At 40.7% G+C, this 21,123-nt stretch overlaps 1 protein-coding gene across 1 annotated transcript in view; it reads left to right on the forward strand.

Annotated features, from left to right (window-relative positions):
- The first annotated feature begins 7,105 nt into the window (after nt 1–7,105).
- The window catches only part of LOC119488138 (inactive N-acetylated-alpha-linked acidic dipeptidase-like protein 2), a 341,328-nt gene continuing 327,310 nt past the window's right edge, over nt 7,106–21,123 (forward strand). The window contains 3 exon segments of the mRNA XM_037769477.1: nt 7,106–8,229; nt 10,806–10,983; nt 12,341–12,502. Coding sequence (XP_037625405.1) covers nt 8,061–8,229; nt 10,806–10,983; nt 12,341–12,502 — 509 coding nt within the window. The 5' untranslated portion in view covers nt 7,106–8,060.

Consider the following 21,123-nt stretch of genomic DNA (forward strand, 5'->3'; position numbering starts at 1 on the left):
AAGTGCAGCTGCTCCACCCCAGTCCTCCTAGAGATGATGGGACTGTCACCTTACTTAAAATCAGGTCAGAAAAGGTATAGGGATAGCAGTACAGCAGCAGTGTCAAATGTTGTCACACTTTGAAATGGAGCTGTGAGCTCAAAGAGCAACATTTTGTTTTCATACGAAAACCTCGATGAGGGATGCAATCTTAAAAATTCAGTGACCCATCCTGCCGAGACGACAGGCACAAGTCGCCCCCTCACCGCATGATTTATTGAAAAAGAGCTTTAAAGTATGGTGATGTTTCGGTCACACACATCAGCTATCAACAGCATCTAACTAGAAATGACAAGGAGGCAGTGGAGCAGCAGTCAGAGGAGTACTAACAAATACCTTAGTTTTTACCTAGCCCAGGGACGTGAGAAAATAGTGTGTCAGACCACAGTTAGAAAAGCTACTTTCAAATGTAATCCTGTATACTTTGCTAACTTAAACTGCACCGATATGCTCAAAATAATCATATATTATATAATAATCCTGTTTCTTTCAATAACTTTTGGTGAACTTTGACCCCTAGAAGATAAAGTTAAATAAAGGATTCCATTTAATTCAACTCAGACATAATTTGATTAAGACGAGACACTATCGACAAAACCATTGTTTTTTCATGCACCGGTCAATTTTTTTAGATTTTTGGCTATTTTGCTTCCATAACATGTCTTCTTTCAGAATACTGGAAACATCCAAAATACACATTTACTGTAGGTGTTTATTTCTCTACAATTTGTCTAGTTTCATATGTAGATGAAGGTTCATGCTGGTATCTATTAACATTTTTACCCTATTCACCTGTAGTGTCTTGTAATGGAATTTTACAATAGATATCTTTAAAGGCTGTTTTCTCTCTCAGATTCTGAGCCAGAAATCTCCACTTCAGTAGCACCCCCATACACCAGACTTCCCAGTTTCATTCCCATCTCTATTCTGGAGGTTTTTACAGAGGGGTTTGTTATCATATCCAAAATTCCCTCTGTAAAAACGTTTCGGTATGTCAACAAAATGAAAGAAGAATTTTCAACCTGGCTTTATCCAATGTTAGGATTTCTCTTCTGGAAATGTATGCAAATTAGCATATATTATTTAATAAGATAATACCTTATTTGTATATCTAAACGTAAAAATCCAGAAAACATGCAATGCAAACAATAATTGTCTTAATGTAACTAATCAACTGGGGAGGTTTCATGGTGGTATACAGTATATTAGTTTAGATTTGTTCCCTTTTCACCTGGGGTGTATCCCCTTAAGTTAGGCTATATCTCCCCTACAAGCATCTGTCTAATCATCACTCTGTTTGATCGGTTTCAGTTGTTCAACATTTAAATTTGTTCAGTACTTTAGTTTATGACCAACTACCTGCAAATCTTGATATAATATTCCCATCTGCCTCAGCTGTACTTTGTTTAATGCTAATTAGTAAATCTTAGGCCCTGTTCAGACCTGGTATTAACACGCGACCTGAGTGATCCGATCACAAGTGGTCACTCAGACGCATGTGGAGACACATTCTAATGCCAGGTGTAAACAGACATACTTAAAGCTGTCCACTTGTGATCGGATCACTCAGGACACATGTTAATACCAGGTCTGAACAGGGCCTTAGCATGCTAATATGCTAACCTAATATGGTGAACATGGTAACCATGCTATTGTCATTGTGATTATGTTAGCATGCTGACGTTAGCCTGTAGCTCAAAGCAACGCTGTGCCCAAGCACAGCCTCACAGAGCTGCTAGCGTGTCTGTAGAAAAAAGACTGGAAGATATTACAGTAAGTGTAGAATTGCCTTTGTAGCTACTACTGCGGCAGACAGCGAGGCATGCTAATATTCCCAGTCCCCCCAGATGGATCAGACTCAGGGTAATTCAACAGGGTTCTCTCGGGTCTCTACAAACACAAACTTATACCATCAGAATAATTGGAAGTTATACGACCACATAAAATGTCCACATGTTGTGGCCTTCAGTTATAAATCAAGTGAAGTTACATTCATTTCAACCCCCTTCTACTCTATTCCCCTCTACTTTCACTCGACAAACATTTATTGAAGAGAACACTAATTTGACTATTGCGGTGCCATACATACTGCAGTAAATCCTTAAAGAAGATCTCTCCCTCCGTCTTAAGATTACATTATTGTCTGTGAGCACATTGACTATAAAGGTGATTATGGGATTTACAACCTATGACCGTCTTATTGTAAGATGCAGTAGATCATCAAGAGATATGCAGTCTGACATTAAAGATCCAACACGGTAATCCGTTGATTTGTGACTGAACACTGATATTTCTAAGAATTATTACATTCAACAGGAAAAAAAAAAAAGTGCTGGTAGAGGAAGGAAATAGTAGAGGACCAGGGTAGACAGATTGTGGATGTAATATTATTCATTCACCATTTAATTTCATGTGTAATCATTTTTTTAACACTGGACAGAAAGTATTAATTTCACCAATAACATTATAACGATGGGTTGAACTTAATTACTGTGACTCTGGGACAACAACACAAGCTGGAGTTTGTGATGGGGACTTGCAGATGCACCTTCACCTTTATGCTTCGTCCACACTGGGAACGTCAGGAGCGTGTGGCGATGTGTCGCGTGGCGGCTGTGTAATTCAATCGTCGGGTGCTTACACCAGCTGCGTTTCAGCTGCGGGTCAGCTGCGTTTCTGCTGCTGCTGCCCTTTCTTTCTACATAGAGTTTGCCTTTCATAATGGCCATTTCATTTCATTATAAATATCATTTAAATTCATTTTAGACAGATAAAGGTTAAGAAACGTGTGGTAATTTGTAAATAATAGTAATCCACAATTAAAACCCCGTACTATATTCATTCATGGAGCTCTGCAAGTCTCTGCATTTTCTACAACACTGTCCGGCACATATTTCAAAATAAAAGCCACGTGTTAACAAATGAAGGAATTGTCTCCACAGAAAAAGACGTATTGATTTAAAAACAAGTCCTACTTTTTTTTTTACCTCCGTAACATTTTTTACAGATAGATACTTCGAAACTGTAGTAATGTTGCTGATATGATGTTAATACACAGTCAATAGATCACTTTCACTGTCTGTTGCTGCTGTGAACTGCGCGGCTCGCGTCAAAAACAGGCGAGACCTCGAATCTCTAGAAGAGACGCGTGTCTCACACGGGCAGTGTGACTGCTCTAACCTGTTAACACGGACGCCGAAATAAAAAACAACAGGTAACGCAGCCACCACGCGCTGCTGACGTTCCCAGTGTGGACGAGGCTTTACAAGGTCTCTGTCATTGGTCACCACAGGCTATGAGCCACATTTTATGATGGAAAGTTGAAAAGCACAACAATGTCAGACACTAAAATGGAACATTTCAGACAGAGGGTGAATACAGGTATACTCGGACAGACAGTATGAGAAAAATGTGTTTTTTTGAACATGAAAGTATGTACAGTATGTTCTAGGAGAAACCCAAAAATACAAGTAAGAACCTGGAAATGAGAATAACATGTCCCCTTCAAAAAATGGTGACAAATATGTAGGTGTGTTTGTTGTACATGTTTGCAAACATTATACAAACAGGAGGAAATAATCTATAAACTATGATTTTCAGATGCAGATTGATATCTTGGTGTTTTGAGTATTTCCGGCAGCAGGACGGCGTATGTGGGATTGAGTCAGAATCAACTAAAATGTGTGTGTGCTCGTGGTAATGAAGGAACATCTCACCCAGTGTAACAGTATGACTCACTGATGTATTTTGTTTTGGACAAAAAATGGAGCTCTATGGCACAAGGAAGGCTTTGAATACACACACAATACTTGTTCAGTTCATTGTTGGGTCTTTTTTATAAGATCTATTTACAACAGCACAAACATAGAATATCACTTATCCTTAACAGTTCTGTTGGCCACACTTGTTTGCATTGTGCATAGTGTGGTTAGTGGTAGTGTAGTTACATATTGCTGTATGCATCTCTCTATCACATATGTATAATGAACAAAAAATATGTTAATATGTTATCATTGTTTTAATAGTGAGCTACTGAGTTGACCAAATCTTTTGAATTCCTAGCGCACTGTTGATATTTTGCCTTTTTGCCTTTTTTTTTTCCCCAAGCCAACTGTGTCATCTTCAACGAAATGCTTCACAGAAATCTGAATAGCAGATTACATGTACATGCAACGAAAAATTAAAAATCAAGTCACAAGCTTTTCACTCTCATCGGTGTAAAGGTATCAGGCTAAAAGCCCACTGCAGTATGTGTGGCTGTAACGGGAGGTCAGCAGTTAAATGAACTTTTGTTCCATTTTACTGAGAGGATCCTTCATCTGCATTGAGCTAGAAGTAATGAAAGTGTGGTGGAGCATTGAAGATTGATGCCAGGGAACTCCCAGACCTCTTCCCTCATGCTTTTTACCCTCTCTCCTTCATCTATAAACACTCTTTCCTGCCTTCCTGTTTTCAACACTTTTGCTTTGTGTCTCTGCCACTGCCTCTGTGTCTTTTTTTTCTTCTCACTGTGTTTATTGTCCCTATACTCTCCAGGACACTTCCTCTAATTGTCTGTGTGTCCCTCTCTCCCCATGTCTCCTTTCTGTTTCAATCTCTTCTGGAATCTGCTTTGTTAAACAAAAGTGTCTAAACACGGGCAATCCAGCAATCGCATGACCTATTCAGAGCTGAAGTAATCTGGAATTGTAAAATGTCCGATTAACAATCATCAGTAGTGATTATATTCTTGTGTAGTTGTATGGGTGTGGGTATAGGAGATCGGAAAGATCTGAAACTAAATAGTGTAACAACTCTGAAGAGTTTTAATTTGTTGTCCCTACAATATTCTCTCCTGGCAACTAAAGCATGAAGAACGGTTTTATGGTTCATCTGTGTCTTGGTTAAATAAACGGGCTAATCCTAACCGAACGTGGGACGGGTATGGGACACGAACGTCTTTGTCTCCAAGTCCTGTGCTTTGCTGCTTGCTGTAATAAAGGATAATTTAGGTATTTTTCAACCGGAACCCTATTTTCCCATGTTTTTGTGTCTCAGTCTTGGACCGGTCTGCCTGCGTGAGCAGTGCGTGAGGGCTGCCTCGCTGAACTGTTGCTTATTTCACGCGTGGGATGTCCACACCGGCAGCGATGCTGCTGTTGCTGCTGGGCTGGTCGTTTCTTTCTACATAGAGTTTGCCTTTCATAATGGCCATTTAATTTCATTATACACTGATGGTGTGTCCCCAGCTTAACAGAATCTTTCAATAAACTAGCTCATGGTCAGAAAGGGTACTAATTTGTGTTGCGTTTCTCTTCTGTGAGGCCTTGGTAAATTAAGCGTCTCACCACTTAGTGACCTGAGAGGTCACATGCAGTTTTTGGAAGAAGTTTCAAGAGTTGAGGAATAACTTCATTATAATTTTCATGTTCCAAACATTCTTCGTCTTTCGATCATTGTCGTTTTGTTCACTACACTTTCTGCTACTGCTTGCATTTTTCTTCCCTTTACTTTGACTCCAGGTGGTTTGAAGCTGTAATTATTATTTGAATAAACCATCCTGTGAAGTGACACGTTTTCACTGAATAATGGCCTATAAGTTCGACTGCACTTTTGAGGCGTTTGATTTTATTTAACAGTGTTTTTTTATTATTTCTATTTTTTTTACCCCGAGCGGCTATTGATTGGGCACTTCATTTGCCCATTCATGATGGACTTTGATGATGGAGCCAGTAAAAGGGACTGTTAAACTTGATGACATACCAAGACACTAGCAGGGAGGTTTTATATAGCTGATCTCCAGTCAGATGTGACACACACACGCACAAACACAAAGTCTTCAAGCATGTGATTCCAGCCCTGGTGAGGTTTAATGATGCTGTTCAGGAGCTGTATTGAACCCAGAGCTGGTTTTACACACACGCACACACACACACGCACACACACACACACACACACACACACACACACACACACACACACACACACACACACACAGGTCCAGTACTTACTTAACTCTATGCCTCACCTTAACTTGCGTTCTCTCAGTCACATTAAAGTGTGTAAATGCATCACAGCACCCTGTGGTGCTTTTAGTCTTCATAATCGTGTGCTGAGAGAGGCTCTGGTCAGTCACTTAGCCCAAGTAGCTATTAGCCACACTTATCACGTTTCCTTCTATATCCAGTACTAATGTATCATCCATTACTTTGAGTCAAATGAGCAGTCTTAATCTGACCCAGGTGGCTGATACCAGGCTTTTTACAAACACACTCTGGCTTAGGTTGAGAGAGGTCTTAGTGTGGATAGCATACAGCATGCATTATGCTGATTAGGAATAGTCAGTCCTGCTAGGATTGGTTCACTGTGGGTTCACTATTAAATCATTTAAGCCTCATCCACACCGGGAACGTCAGGAGCGCGTGGCGGCTGCGTTACCTGTTTTATTTTGGCGTCCGTGTTAACAGGTTAGAGCAGCCACACTACCCGCGTGAGAGCTGCGTCTCTTCTAGAGAACAGAGGTCTGGCCGCGCGGTTCACAGCAACAACAGACAGTAAAAGTGATCTATTGACTGTATATTGACATCACATCAGCTACATTACTACAGTTTCAATGTCTATCTGTAGAATATGTTACGGAGATGGAAAAAAGTAAAGACTTATTTTTAAATCAACACTTCCTGCTTTCATTTCAAAGTAAAAGCCCTCAAGCGTTTTGATGTGGACAGAATTCCTTCATTTGTTAACATGAGGCTTTTATTCTAAAATATGAGCAGTCAGTGCTGTGGAACATGCAGTGACTTACAGAGCTCCATGAATTGATAAAGTATGGGGTTTAAATCAACACTTCCTGCTTTCATTTAAAAAAAAAAAAAAGCCCTCAAGCATTTTTTTCTGTGGACAGAATTCCTTCATTTGTTAACACAAGGCTTTTATTCTGAAATATGTGCCGGGCAGTGTTCTAGAACATGCAGTGACTTGGAGAGCTCCATGAATGAATATAGTACGGGGTTTTAATTGTCAAATATTACTATTATTTACAAATTACCACACGTTTGTCAACCTTTCTCTTTCTAAAATAAATATAAATTATATTTCTAATGAAATGAAATAGCCATTAAAAGGCTAACTCTATGTAGAAAGAAAGGGTTGACAGCAGCAGCAGCAGGAACGCAGCTGAAACACAGCTGGTGTGAACATCCGACGCGTCAATCACGCAGCCGCTACGCGTTCGTGAAGTTCCCTGTTTATCCCGAGCGTACACGTCAATTTGTCTCATCATCTTTAACTTTCACTTTATATTACTTGCATGTTATGATCAAAACAAGAGAAGAATCCTGTCCAGAGAGGATATGTTGATAGTATGTTTCAGTTGGGCTCATGTACAGTATATAGGCCAGCTCCTTATTCATTTCAAGTAGGCTCTGGCAAAAAACCTGGGGTTGTCTGACAAAAAGTTGTAGAAAGTTGTAAATACTTGCCCCAATGGACAATGGGCGTCAACTGGCAACGTACTGCATCAAGCAATCAAATACATGCAAGCACTTTGAATGGGGCGATTCTACTGTTAACCCTGCGATTGCTGATGACCCGTGATAACTTTCCAGTGTTGTAAAATGTTTCCTCATTGTATCATAAACTGATGCACAGTGTTTGTAGCCTCAGACATGCCTAATCAAACCTATGAATTTGTTACTTCCTGTATCCTAATTCATTGTCTCACTGGTAATTGACAGAATGGTTTTAACACAGTGCTATTTCAGTTCCTGTGTGGGTTTAGGCTTAGGACTAGAGTCAAAAAGAGGTTTACTTTAGGACAAGACTTTAGGGTTAGTATTAATTATACTCCATTTTTCCTGTTTCCATTGGTTACAATATTAGCTATGGCTTTCTATTAAGAAAAAGCATGTAGTGCCTTAAACCTGCATTATTTCTAATAGCCAGCAGGGGGCGCCTCCTCCGATTGCAGAAAGAAGTCTGATTGTATAGAAGTCTATGAGAAAATGAACCTAATTTGATGCATTTGAAATGCAGGTGACAACATGGCATACAGGAAGGTGTGCGATGACCAGGGTGGCCCGATGGTCGGTGAGGTTCTGCACTGCTCCGGAAGTCTGGATCTCGACTGGGACCTGGACAAGGAGGAGCTACAGAAACCAGGACCCAGCATGGACCGCATGCAGATGCAGCACATAGACTGCCAGAGATCAGGTAGGGTTCACTTTAATTGGTATACACTCAATACACAATACACAATTTCCGAACTGGCACCCTTATGCCAGTTAAGATATCTTCTAATTTGGTGTAAAAAAAAAAAATTTGTTTTGTAATAAGATTAATGAATACCTCCAACAGTGTAACCACGGTGACCAGCAGATCACAAACTTCACTTCAACTGGTCATGCAGCCAAACACAATTAATACACAGTTGATAATTGGGCTTTAAAGTCTGTGTAAAGCAAAAAATAAATATTCATTCTGGGTTTGTCACACCACAGAAAAAAATTGTTACTAACCACCCAGCCAAATTTGAATGATTAAAAAAATCGGGGCCTGAGTCCGGTAACGGCCCCCGTCGCGCAGTCTGCCCAGGGGATTCAACTCAGGGGGTTAGGGATGGGTGCTCGGTGTGGGAGGATCCCCTCGCAGTACCTCTCCCCGGCGCTGGCTGGCCCCCACCGGCATTTCCTCTGAGGCGGTCGGCTTGGGGCGAGAATGGCTCGTGGCTTCGCGACTGCAACCTTTACAGCGACCCCCGCCCGGGCCTCACCACTTCCCGGGCCGCGGACAAAGTGCTTGCTTTTGTGGTCCTGGTAGTCTCAAAGACATTTGTGGCTCTGGTACTCCATACTCCGACACTTTGTCATTTTCTTTTTTTTTGAAAGACTATTAATTTTTTACAAGTTTACAGAAAAAGAATAAATATACATTGGACATGGGATGGATTATAATCATAAAAATACAATACAATCATGAAAATATCAACGCCCAACGCGGAGCTTGAACTCATGACTTTGTATGTTTGAGCCTCATGCTCTACTGACTGAGCTAGCCGAAATAACCTTTTGATCTGTTTTGGCTTTCAAAAAGGTTCAGGTTTCTGAAGACGGGTTGGGTTCTGTTAAGGACATGTCTCCTGACAATTTATGTATTTTTAACGAATAACTCAGTGCATAGGTGGTGTGTGCTTAAAGTTAGCGATTGTCGGTGTGTGCTGTCGAGAGAGACGGACAGAGAGAGAGAGAGACAGGAGAGGTGCACGTTGTGTTTGTTTACTAGAAAGTTCATGTGTTATTTGGGGTGACGAGACAAGACGCCAGCCGAGCAGCCCGTAACGTTAGCAAGTATGCGGTCGAGAGAGAGAGAGAGAGAGCGACGTGTGTGACGGACGGTGTGTATGAAGTTAGCAGTAACGTCGTAGCTGTGAAGGTAGCAGTGCAGTGTGTACGGTTTAGGCTGTCGGTTAATAAATTCTACAGCTCTCAGGCCAAGTCCCATGTCTTGCTTGTCACCTGCAGATTAAAGAGAAGGGGTTAGCCCCGGAGTTAGCAACAACAACATCTCAGGCTCGCTCACTCAAGGCAATAATGTACGTTTGTATTATGACATGCTGTGCTGTGATACACCTTATTAAGAATAAACAACCCTCTCATGCTGGATTCATCATCCACATGTATGACCTTTTGCTGATGCATATATGACTTAAACATGCTCATAATCATTCATATAATGTTCTTTATGTAATGATCTTGAAGTTTTTGCCAAAACAACTTTCTGCCTCATGCTTTTGATGATTTTAAAATGTGTTTTTGCAGAGAGGTTCTTCACAAACCCTTATACATAATTTGAAACAACCTGTCACTGTGAAAAATACTGCTTTTAATGTGATAAAGTTGCCACTGCCAGCAGTCGCAAAAGAGAGAAAACTTCTTAAGTACCCTAAAGCTAGACTTGAGTTCCTCAGCTTTGAAGGACTCTGTTTTGAATTGTGCCTGGAGTTCTGTATCAGCAGTCATTTTCTATCCTCATAAATGCCTCCTTCTCGAGCAAGTGTGGGCTGATCGTTTCAAAACTAAGCATTCAGTTTTTATTCCATATCCCATTTACAGTTTGTTTTCAACATTACAGTCGCAGTCTGCTGTTAGTAAGTTACCAGTATCCAACTCAAACTATCCTTCTGGTAGAAAAAAAGCCAAAGAGTGTATATAGATAGTGTGGGTATTTTTAAAGGTCCCATATCGTGCTCATTTTCAAGTTCTTACTTGTATTTTGGGTTTTAACCAGAAAATGTTTACATACTTTAATGTTTAAAAAAAAACGTTATTTTCCTCATGCTGTCTGCTTGAATATACTTGTATTTACCCTCTGTCTGAAACGCTCCGTTTTAATACATTTCAATGGAATTGCAACAGAATTGTGTTGCTAGGCAACAGTTTGGGTCCATGTTTACGTCCTGTCAGTGCATTCATTCACATACACTGCAACAGGAAATAAACTGGGACACATTTAGAATGTTTACGTTTAAAACTTTGAAATGGTCTACATATTGTAGATTTGTGACATCACAAATGGACAGAAATTCTGACGGCTTGTTTCAAAAGCTCAGTTTCTGAATAGGGGCTGTGTGTGTTTCTATGTGGATTGAGCGTTTCGATACTTTCACCGTATTTATATAGAACTTAAACCTGCTTTATAATATAAAAGCCATGAAAATGTCACTTTTTATAATATGGGACTTTTAACATAAACAGGTAGGTTATCACATTCCTCACTGCTATCACTTCCAGGGTGTTCAGACCCCGGCCCTGATCCTGACCCTGAGCTGATGGAACCCATCCAGCCCTCTGTCTCGGTTTCACCACATGGACGATTTGAACGACTCCAGGAAGATCCCAACTACATTTCCCACTTCACCAGGGCTCCGGGCCATAAAGGCCAACGACGACTCCACTGCTTCCTGCTCAGGTAAGTCAAGGACTTTGCAGAAGTTGCCTTTGTAGAACTCAAGTCAGAAATTCCCTGCTGCAGGTACTGTAGGTCATATTTACAACTTGTATGTGTTTCAGTGATCTGCTACAGCAGAATTCGTCATAGCTGGCATCACCAAATCCTCCAACATGGACAATGTATTGGCTTAACACTTAAAAGACAAGTAGTGATAAAGAAAAAATTAACTATGAAGCTGTTAAAAGTAACCATGGACTTTTTACAGTCCTCGCCACCAAGATGATGTGAACTCGCATAACTCTGTTGCTCCATGTTCCGTCTTTGATTAGGAGGCGGTCAGCCTTGTGATTGTCAGAATTTCTACAACACTGAATGTGCAAAGAAAAGTTGTTAGAGCAGTTATGCAGTTGTGACCTTCATTTGCTGTCAGGTGTAATCAAAACCAGCTTTGTTTATTCCAGGACATTTTTTGCTTTATTTACTGCTGAAGCGTTATGTTGACTCATAACTTTGAGAACTATATAAAAAATACTCAAGTACACGGCATCCAAGTTTTTTCTTTATCCTAACAATCTTAGGAGAACCCCTTATTTCAGCCACTTGAATCCACATTTTAATTAATTTAGTCACCGCACAGAGGGTCAGAAAATGAATCAATGTGGAAAAACGAGAAGGCCATTACATTGAGTGGCTTGTTCCCTGGTGTAATGCTGCAAAACTATCTTGTGTCCTCTGAATTATAATAGGCACTTGGTACATGGATGGTGTTTGATAAGGTGGATGATGGAACCTGTTGTTTTAATGAAGGTCCTGGCCCTTTACCATCAACCAGTGTACACATATCAGTGTGGCTTTACATATTGTATACATATTGGCCTTTTCCCCGAAGTTCCTGGAAATACTTTCCTTTGTCTCATCACTGCTAAGACCACATATCATTAACTTGCTTGATCGTGCTTCGGTCCATGTTTCTGCCCCGTAGAGCAGAGTGAACATTCCCATTGACACAGCACCTGTCAGGATGGAAAGGTTGCATGTGATCTCGATAAGCATCACCGCAGGGTACTTGAAGTTAAGGTCTGAATGGTGCCCTTAGGCATTGAGCACCAATACTGACTCAGCTGCTATGGAAAGGTAATAGCAGCCTATCAAATGTCAAACTGCACATCAAGTACAAGCACTGTCTTACCTTTGATGTTCTGTAAGTAGCCTACCTGATGGAAAGTCAAAAGAAAGTCAAATTACTTGCATGATCTCTTGACCGGAGTTCATTCAGGAGTACTGTGAGATGCTGTTGAAAGATTCAAAAACTAAAAGCTAGCAGGTGGACATTATCTCTGGATTCATTTCTGATCTCTCCCCTCATTCTTCGTAGGTACTTCCTGGCAGGGGTGGGGCTGTTTGTCCTGGGTCTCCTGATTGGCTGGTTCACTCACACATCTACCGTCAAACCGCCTGCTCCTCCATCCGACAGCTCAGATCTGCTGGAGGAGCTGCTGAAAGGAATCACGGCCGACAAGATAAACGCTCTTCACAGGTAAGCTCCCGACCCGCACTAATTTACATTTTCTTATTTTGTTGTGTTTGTGCGCTGTGACGTTTCTGGACGTCAACCTTTATAAAAACATGAATACAAGAGTTAATCTGCGGTTGGCTTTCCCACCCGCTGGCGAGCGACCTAACCCTATACCGCAGTCAGGGGGCGTGTGCAACTGGTGTCGTTGAATCGTTGGGGAGGAAGGGCAAACTTTGAACGTTGTGTTCACAAACTGCAACCAACAAATCCTACTCAATCTCTGTCTGATGGCACTGAGAGCTGACAGAAGAACAGGAAATTCTGTCACCTCAAGTCCTCCTTTGCTCCCGTCCTAATTACTCAACCCATTCTCATCCCAACTCATTACATACCGATGCTTGGTCAGAACCCCGTGGTGTCACTTTCTAACGCACTGAGTTGCAGTGAACACAAAGACAAACAACACATTGTTGGTTTCACATGGGACACGAACAGTGCTCTCCTGGGTGAGAGTCCTGTGTTTTAGGGGTGGGCGATACTGCCAAATGTGGTTTCGATCCGTTACCAAGTAGGGCTAGAATCGCTGATATCGATACTGATAAAGATACCTTTTATAATGAAAAGCGTTGCTTTCCACTGTTAATTACTTAATAACATGTGGCTCTGGCTCAGAGGTAGAGCAGGTCGTCCACCAATCAGAAGATCGGCGGTTCGATCCATGGCTCCTCCAGTCACATGTTGGTGTGTCCTTCCTGACCAAGACGCTTAACCTGAAACTGCTCCTGAAGGCTGTGCCATTGGTATGTGAATGAGTATTTGGATCAGATCCTGATGGGCAGGTTGGCACCTTGTATAGCAGCCTCTGCCGTCAGTGTATGAATGTGTGAATGCTGACATGTAGTGTAAAGTAATTTGAGTGGTCAGAAGACTCGAAAAGTCAATTTACCATTTACCATGTTAAAACACCGGACATTTTCCCGAGGCAAATAACAAAAATAAGTTTTTACGCATCTGTACTGGCGACAGCTGTGGCCGGAAGGCATTATGTTTTCGAGTTGTCCATCCGTCTGGTGAACACGATATCTCAGGAACACCTTGAGGGGATTTCTTCAAATTTGGCACAAATTGGATTTTGGTGGTCAAAGGTCGAAGATCAAGGTCACTGTGATCATCTGTCTGTCCCATTCTTGTGAAAGTGATATCTCAGGAGAGAATGAAAAGGTCCATTTCAAACCTAAAGGGGTTAACTGATTAGATAATGAAACATGAAACATTTTTCTTACCTTTCGCTTGTTTTGGTCTGTCTGTTATTTTGTGTCTTGCTCTTAAATCTTGTGTCGTATCCACATTGTCGAAATGAGCTAAACATTCAGCCAAAAATCATTTAGATAACACTAAGCTACACTTTCTGTAATCTAACACAACAAACTCTGACAACACCGGCACTCCTTTCTCCGACTCTCACTCACGTCTCCATCGTCTCTTTCGGCAACAAGCCACATGACACAATGACAAATGGAAAGGTAAGAAAAACGTTTAATTTCTCTGTAGGGTCCTTTCCATAATGTTTTCAGACACTTATAATTACAATCTGAGCCTGTCAGTGACAAATCAAGCACTTTAGTAGACGTAAACTGACGGAGCCAGGTTGCCCCAAAGAATTACATTATACCCTGTTTAGCGGCTGGCGACTGCAGTGTTATCCCTCAATACTGGACCAATTTCAAAAATTGTTGTCCCCATTAGTCACTTGGACACTGATACAGAAAGTGAATACTAGTGATGAAGGCACTAAAAGAAGGATAGAGAAGAAAAGATGGAGTTGTTGTAAAAGCGAGAGGTAGGGAACCAGACAAGGATGATCATTTGATGCCCCCAAAAGTCTAAGATCACCATTATCAACAGTCTGACTTCTCGCCAGGCTCTGATCTATTTACGTCCAAAGCGTAAGGGAAAGACTCAGAGATGGTAGACAGAGAGTGGAAGCGAGAGATAAAAAACTCTCCACCAGGTAGCAAACACTGATACAAACCTCTGTCAACCCGAACGCTGCCTTTCTAAGCCAAAGGATCACAGGATGACAGAGTGTATGTGTCTCTGTGAGATAACTGGCTTTGCCACTGAACTGAGACAATCATGTCACCATGGTTTCCCTCTCTGAGTTTTTCACACTTTTCATTATTTATTTCTCTCAAATTTATATTTCAAGGTGCCAGAAACACACCCACCCACCCATCCATAACCGCCAAAAGACCCACACATAACCACAGCTTAACCATCTGTGAGGATGATGGGAGTATTTGTTTCACTTGTTTCAGTTGATTACAGTTACTAATTAAATTAAATGGGTTATTTTCACCACCCACTATAGTCCTCGGTTAATTCATATATTATTTATTATAATTTTTTTATCAGGGACCTCTGGTACTCTGTGTCTGTCGGAGACCAGTATGAGCTGTGAGAGGGATGTAAGGTAGATAGAAGACAGCCCCTCATTATTTTGTCCTCTTGAACTACCGTGGCCTGTAGTTGACCTTTAACTACAGTACAATAAGCCACGTTTTCACAAACTAGATGATTAAATTAGCTAATTAGAGATGAGATCCAACAGTAACATCCAGTCAAGTGGTTAGGTTTTGGTCATTGGACCTTATGAACTCTTAACCCTTAAAGGTCCCGTATTATAAAAAAGTGAGATTTTCATGTTTTTTTATTATAAATCAGGCTTAAGTCCTATATAAATACTGTGAAAGTATTGAAACGCTCAATCCACAGGGAAATACACACAGCCCGTTTTCAGAAACTCTGCATTTGAAACAAGCTGTCAGGATTTCTGTCCATTTGTGATGTCACAAATAAACAATATTTAGACCCTTTACACAGATTTAAACATAAACATTCTAAATGTGTCCCAATTTATTCCTGGTTGCAGTGTATGTGAATGTCATCAGCTGACAGGAAGTACACATGGACCCAATCTGTTGCCTAACAACGCAATTCTGTTGCAATTTCGTCGCAATTCCGTCGAAATGCGCTAAAACAGAGCGTTTCAGACAGAGGGTAAATACAGGCATATTCAGGCTGACAGTATGAGGAAAATGAAGTTGTTTTTTTTTAACATTACAGCATGTAAACATTTTCTAGTAGAAACAAAATACAAATATGAACCTGAAAATGAGCATGATAGGGGACCTTTAAACAATCCGACGGCTGCTATTCTCTTTCAGAGGTTGTAACGGGCTCAGTTTTCAAGCTAGAGTTAAGGTTACTTGTACCATGTGAAACTACAAAAAACCTAAAGAATCCATTGTTACCATGTTATGCTAGCTTGTCTGGAAGAACGCTAACTAATGCTACAAAGTTATGCTAAATTTTGGCGAGGAAAAACTGGCATGGCAATTTTCAAAGGGGTCCCTTGACCTCTGACCTCCAGATATGTGAACGAGTCTCCCCTTTACAGACATGCCCACTTTATGATAATCACATGCAGTTTGGGGGAAAAATAATGCAGTTTTTTTGCATGTTGTACAAATGTGTTATTTTGGCCCATTCTAATATGGTGTATTTGAATATTTATGCATACTATGGTCCCTAAACAGTCTTGGAATTGCATACGTTAGGTATAACTGGAAAGCTGAGAGGGGCTGCACATGGTAAGCCCGGTTGCTAATGTAACATTTATGTTGCGATTAAACAAGAGCAGTGTCAAAATTTGAAAATAAAGTTGATGTTATGCATAAATTACCAAGTATGTATTCATCAAAATGAGTCATGAGGAAAGATATAAGCGGCTGATCACTATAAGCAGTTTCCATTGTTTCCGGGGGGGGGCGTCTTTCCCCGGGTTTACCCTAAGTTTTCTTTAAGCCTGATAATTCTATTATTTACTTTATCAGGAACAGCAAAATAAGAGAAACAAAGCTGCCCGAGTTACTTTGTATTGAGTCTGGGAAAAAGAGAAGCGAGAGCGAGACAGTGGAACAGACACATAAAAGGAGCTCTGAAGACAGAGAACGACCAAAGAGAAAGAGAAGAGGGTGACTAAGGAGACCGTGGGGGAGCATATTTTAACAGATTTGCATGACTAGACGGGAAAATTTCTCGGTATGAAGTAATTGCTGTTTGGTTTGTGGGACTCAATACGTGATTTAGTGATTGTGGTATCTGCCTGAGTAGCTCTATATTCAACGGATGACACGCAACATGCGTCTGGAATAGAGAGGCTGTCTTTAGCACCGATAGATGACTTCTGCTAGTTTTTACTATTTCATGTTTCCCCACTCTTCCTTTGTTTTTCAGCCAAAGGGCCTCCGATGTTTTTTTTTCCTTCAATAGGGGTGTCAAAGCAAAACACAGCAGATGTTTTTTTCCAGCTCGTCACTGTAGAAACTTTATGAATTCAATTATTTTTCAATTTATACTTCAAAGAGGTGCATAAAGTATGCAGAGCTACTTTGAGAGAAACTGGATTAAGTTCAAATCCCTAGAAGATGGTTTCCCACTGCTAGTATCCTGGCCCGTCTAATACTTATCCCTCCTGCTAATTATACTACTGTAATATATTCTCTCTCTCCCAGCTATAGGGAAGTACATCAGAGCATTTTTATGGCTTTTGTTTCTCCGCATATCGTCCTACACGTATCCCAAATGTGAACATTTAGTTTGTGGAGTGTTTTTACAGCGTAATCCTTGAGCTGCTGTTTTGAAGCCGCGGGCTGTAGTTGCTACTGATTCTGGCTGGTGATGGTGTCTTGGGGAGACAAATCTTTATCTAGCTGATATGAATCTTGCCGTGATATGGCACCAGGATGACTAGCGTCATGGATCACAATCTTGTTATCTGGTTGCTGCTGTGCATTCTTCATTTGTTCTATGAGTTTCCTGTTTAAATGAAAATACACTGATCAGCCATAACATTAAGACCACTAACAGGGGAAGTGAATAACATTGACTATCTCGTTACCATGGCACCTGGCAGTGGATGGGATATATTAGACAGCAAGTGAACATTTTGTACCTGAAGTTGATGTGTTGGAAGCAGAAAAAATGGGCAAGCGTAACGCCCGGGACACACAGGGAACGTCAGGAGCGCGTGGCGTCTACGTGGCGTGGTGGCTGCGCAATTCACGCGTCGGGTGTTCACACCAGCTGCATTTCTGCTGCGTGTCTGCTGCATTTCTGCTGCTGTCAGCCCTTTCTTTCTACATAGTTTGCCTTTTAATGGTCATTTCATTTCATTGTAAATATAATTTATATTTATTTTAGACAGAGAAAGATTAAGAAACGTGTGGTAATTTGTAAATAACAGTAATAATCGACAATTAACATTCTGTACTATATTCATTCATGGAGCTCTCCAAGTCACTGCATGTTCTACAACACTGTCCAGCACATATTTCACAATAAAAGCCTTGTGTTAACAAATGAAGGAATCTTGTCCACAGAAAAACGCTTGAGGGCTTTTATTTTGAAATGAAAGCAGGAAGTGTTGATTTAAAAATAAGTCTTTACTTTTTTTTCATCTCCATAACATATTCTACAGATAGACTTTGAAACTGTAGTAATCTTGCTGGTATGAACTCAATATACTGTCAATAGATCACTTTCACTGTCTGTTGTTGCTGTGAAACGCGCGGGGCAAAAATAGGCCACGGAGTAATGGAGGAAGGTGGCCCGGTCTGATGAATGACGTTTTCTTTTACATCATGTGGACGGCAACGAGTTTGAGGTGTTGACTCGGCCTCCAGATTCTCCAGATCTCAATCCAATTGAGCAGCTGTGGGATGTGATGGACGAACGAGTGCGAACCATGGACCACCTCGCAACTTATACAGGACTTAAAGGATCTGCTACTGACGGCTCGGTGCCAGATACCACAGCAGACCTTCAGAGGTCTAGTGGAGTCCGTGCTGATCGGTGTATACTCTCTTGGCTACAAATGAAGCACAGCATGGACCTCATTTGACCAATGACAAGATGAATAATGGAGCTAAATGTTTGCTGTGGATATTGCTTCCTTGCTAAGTTTTTTTTTTGGTATTCAAAGTGACGTTGTTTTCCTCAGTAATGTCTTGGACTGATGGCCATTGGTCTTTCAAAATGATGAAGGATGTTGTTGCTTCACAATACGTTTGTTACTCTACCCACACACCGCTTGATGCATATGTTATAGGAGTAGCATTGTGTGTGTGTGCTAGAGAGAGAGAGAGTGATGGTCGATGCGCTCAGAGTGGACAGGAAAGTTATAAAGTTGTAAAGTAAACTTTCCATGACTTGCTTCCCAACTGCTGGCCTGTTCATAATCATCATGGGATGCAACCTATAGGTCTGCTCTGTTCAACTAATTAACACAAACCACTGCCTGTCCACTGTGTGTTAGCATGTGACTGAAATAGGACAATGACACTTTAGATGAGTAACCCAGAACAACAGAAATAATGGCAGCATGATTATATGTGACACTGTCACATTTACCTGGAAACACATTTTGACTTTTACACACTGCTGGAAAGAGGAGAATCTTATCAGTATTGTTTTTGTGTGTAAATATCAAGCAAAATATACATAATGAGTCATTGAGCTATGGTTTTGAGAAAAAGGCCTTCAAAGTTTGCCGTACATTTTTAGGTATTGTGTGATTGTGTTTTGAGAATCTATTTGAACAGCTCACTGGTGCATAGAAAAGCTCAGAAAGGTCAGTTACACTCAAATGCTGGTGCGGTATTGGAGGATTAATGTAATTATGAAGGTATCACATAAGCTGTGCATAATGTACCCGTGATTTTGAAAAACGTAACTGTGCCTATGTTGGTTTGAGCAAGCATAAAATAAAGTCTTATAAAACTGAACACAAAGAGTTTATTACAACACAAGCTTGTCTTGAGCAAGAGGGCTTGTGTTAAATTTCGCCAAAATAATCAAATAAAACCACAGAATAAATAAGTGAACATAGCCCATGGAGCCTTAAAGTGTTTAAAGTTTATTTCACTTCAGCTTATGTTCTCGAGCCCATTACACCACTAACTGACTTTGTCTAGTTTTAAGTGAAAATCTGTAATTTATCCTGGCGTTTCAGAGACTTCCAGATGAGCTGAACTCTGTGGAACTCAATGAAAGAGAAGGATTTTAGGAGTTTTTTTTGTGTGCAAGAAAGCTGAACTGCCTGGAAACAGAGTGTGGAGAGTGAGAGGGCAGCTGAACGGAGGAGTGCTCGGTCACTGAAGTCATGTCTCGGTAAAGTCACTGGAAGGTTTTATGGAGTTGGAGCTGCTTCAGACGCTAATCAGTAAGGTGGAGCTACGGTGAATCCTCACCCTCTGCTTACAGCCTCAACACTCAAACTGCTGCTTTCCTCAGAGGACTGAGGATTACAGCTGAGGTTATATATGGCCTTGAAGTAACTACATTTGCCATTTATTAAAAATACGTTAATGTTGCCCACTTTCAACATGAAGGTTACACAATGTACCAATTAAAGTAAATAAAAAAGAGTTTATTTCAGTTGTGTGACTGGATTCCACTCAGGAATGTTTGCACATTAGGGCTGTCATGATGCCAGCGTTATTTAACCTCCTTTGTGAAAAGCTAGTATGACATAGTTTGTGCAAATGGATTCCTTAGGTTTTCTAGTTTCATATGATGCCAGTATCTTCACTCTAGCTTTAAAAAGGAGCCCGCTACAACCTCCGAAATATCAATTGTGTTAAAGGTCCCATATCATGCTCATTTTCAGGTTCATACTTGTATTTTTTGTTTCAACTAGAACATGTTTACATGCTATAATGTTAAAAAAACTGTATTTTCCTCATACTGTCGGCCTCAATATGCCTGTATGAAAATGCTCTGTCTGAAATGCTCCGTTTTAGCGCATTTCGACGGAATTGCGACGAAATTGCAACAGAATTGCGTTGCTAGGCAACAGCTTGGGTCCATGTGTACTTGCTGTCAGCTGATGACATTCACATACACTGCAACCATGAATAAACTGGGACACGTTTAGAATGTTTTACGTTTAAATCTGTGTAAAGGGTCTAAATATTGTATATTTGTGACATCACAAATGGACAGAAATCCTGACAGCTTGTTTCAAATGCAGAGTTTCTGAATACGGGCTGTATATTTCCCTGTGGATTGCGCGTTTCGATACTTTCATAGTATTTATATAGGACTTAACCATGTTTTATAATAAAAAAAACATGAAAATCCCACTTTTTATAATATGGGACCTTTAATGCGTTAAAGAAATTAGTGTCCTTAAAACAATTTTGCGTTAACACTTTAACTTTGACAGCCCTATATATACTGTATATATACAGTATAAACTGTATATAAGTGTGTGTGTGTGAAGGTGACACCCTCGGTGCGGTCAAAATGTCTTTTATTTCTCTAAATGCTAAGGAAAGATGCCTCAGTGCTTCCTTTCTTATCTCCTTTAGCATAGGGTACACTGGACCATGGATAACACCGTCCCACAATTCCTTGTGGCAGCACCACGGCAGACCCACGTAAATAACCTCCGCCGTGGCATATTTATGTAGCCTAGTTTAAGTGCAGTCTGATTATCTTAGTACAACGGTTGTCTTTTCCTAGGTCCTTATAAATTTTCCTTCACGTCTTTACCTCATGACATTTTCCATTGAGGT

This window comes from Sebastes umbrosus, chromosome 5, assembly GCF_015220745.1.
Source record: "Sebastes umbrosus isolate fSebUmb1 chromosome 5, fSebUmb1.pri, whole genome shotgun sequence".
Classification (NCBI taxonomy): Eukaryota; Metazoa; Chordata; class Actinopteri; order Perciformes; family Sebastidae; genus Sebastes; species Sebastes umbrosus.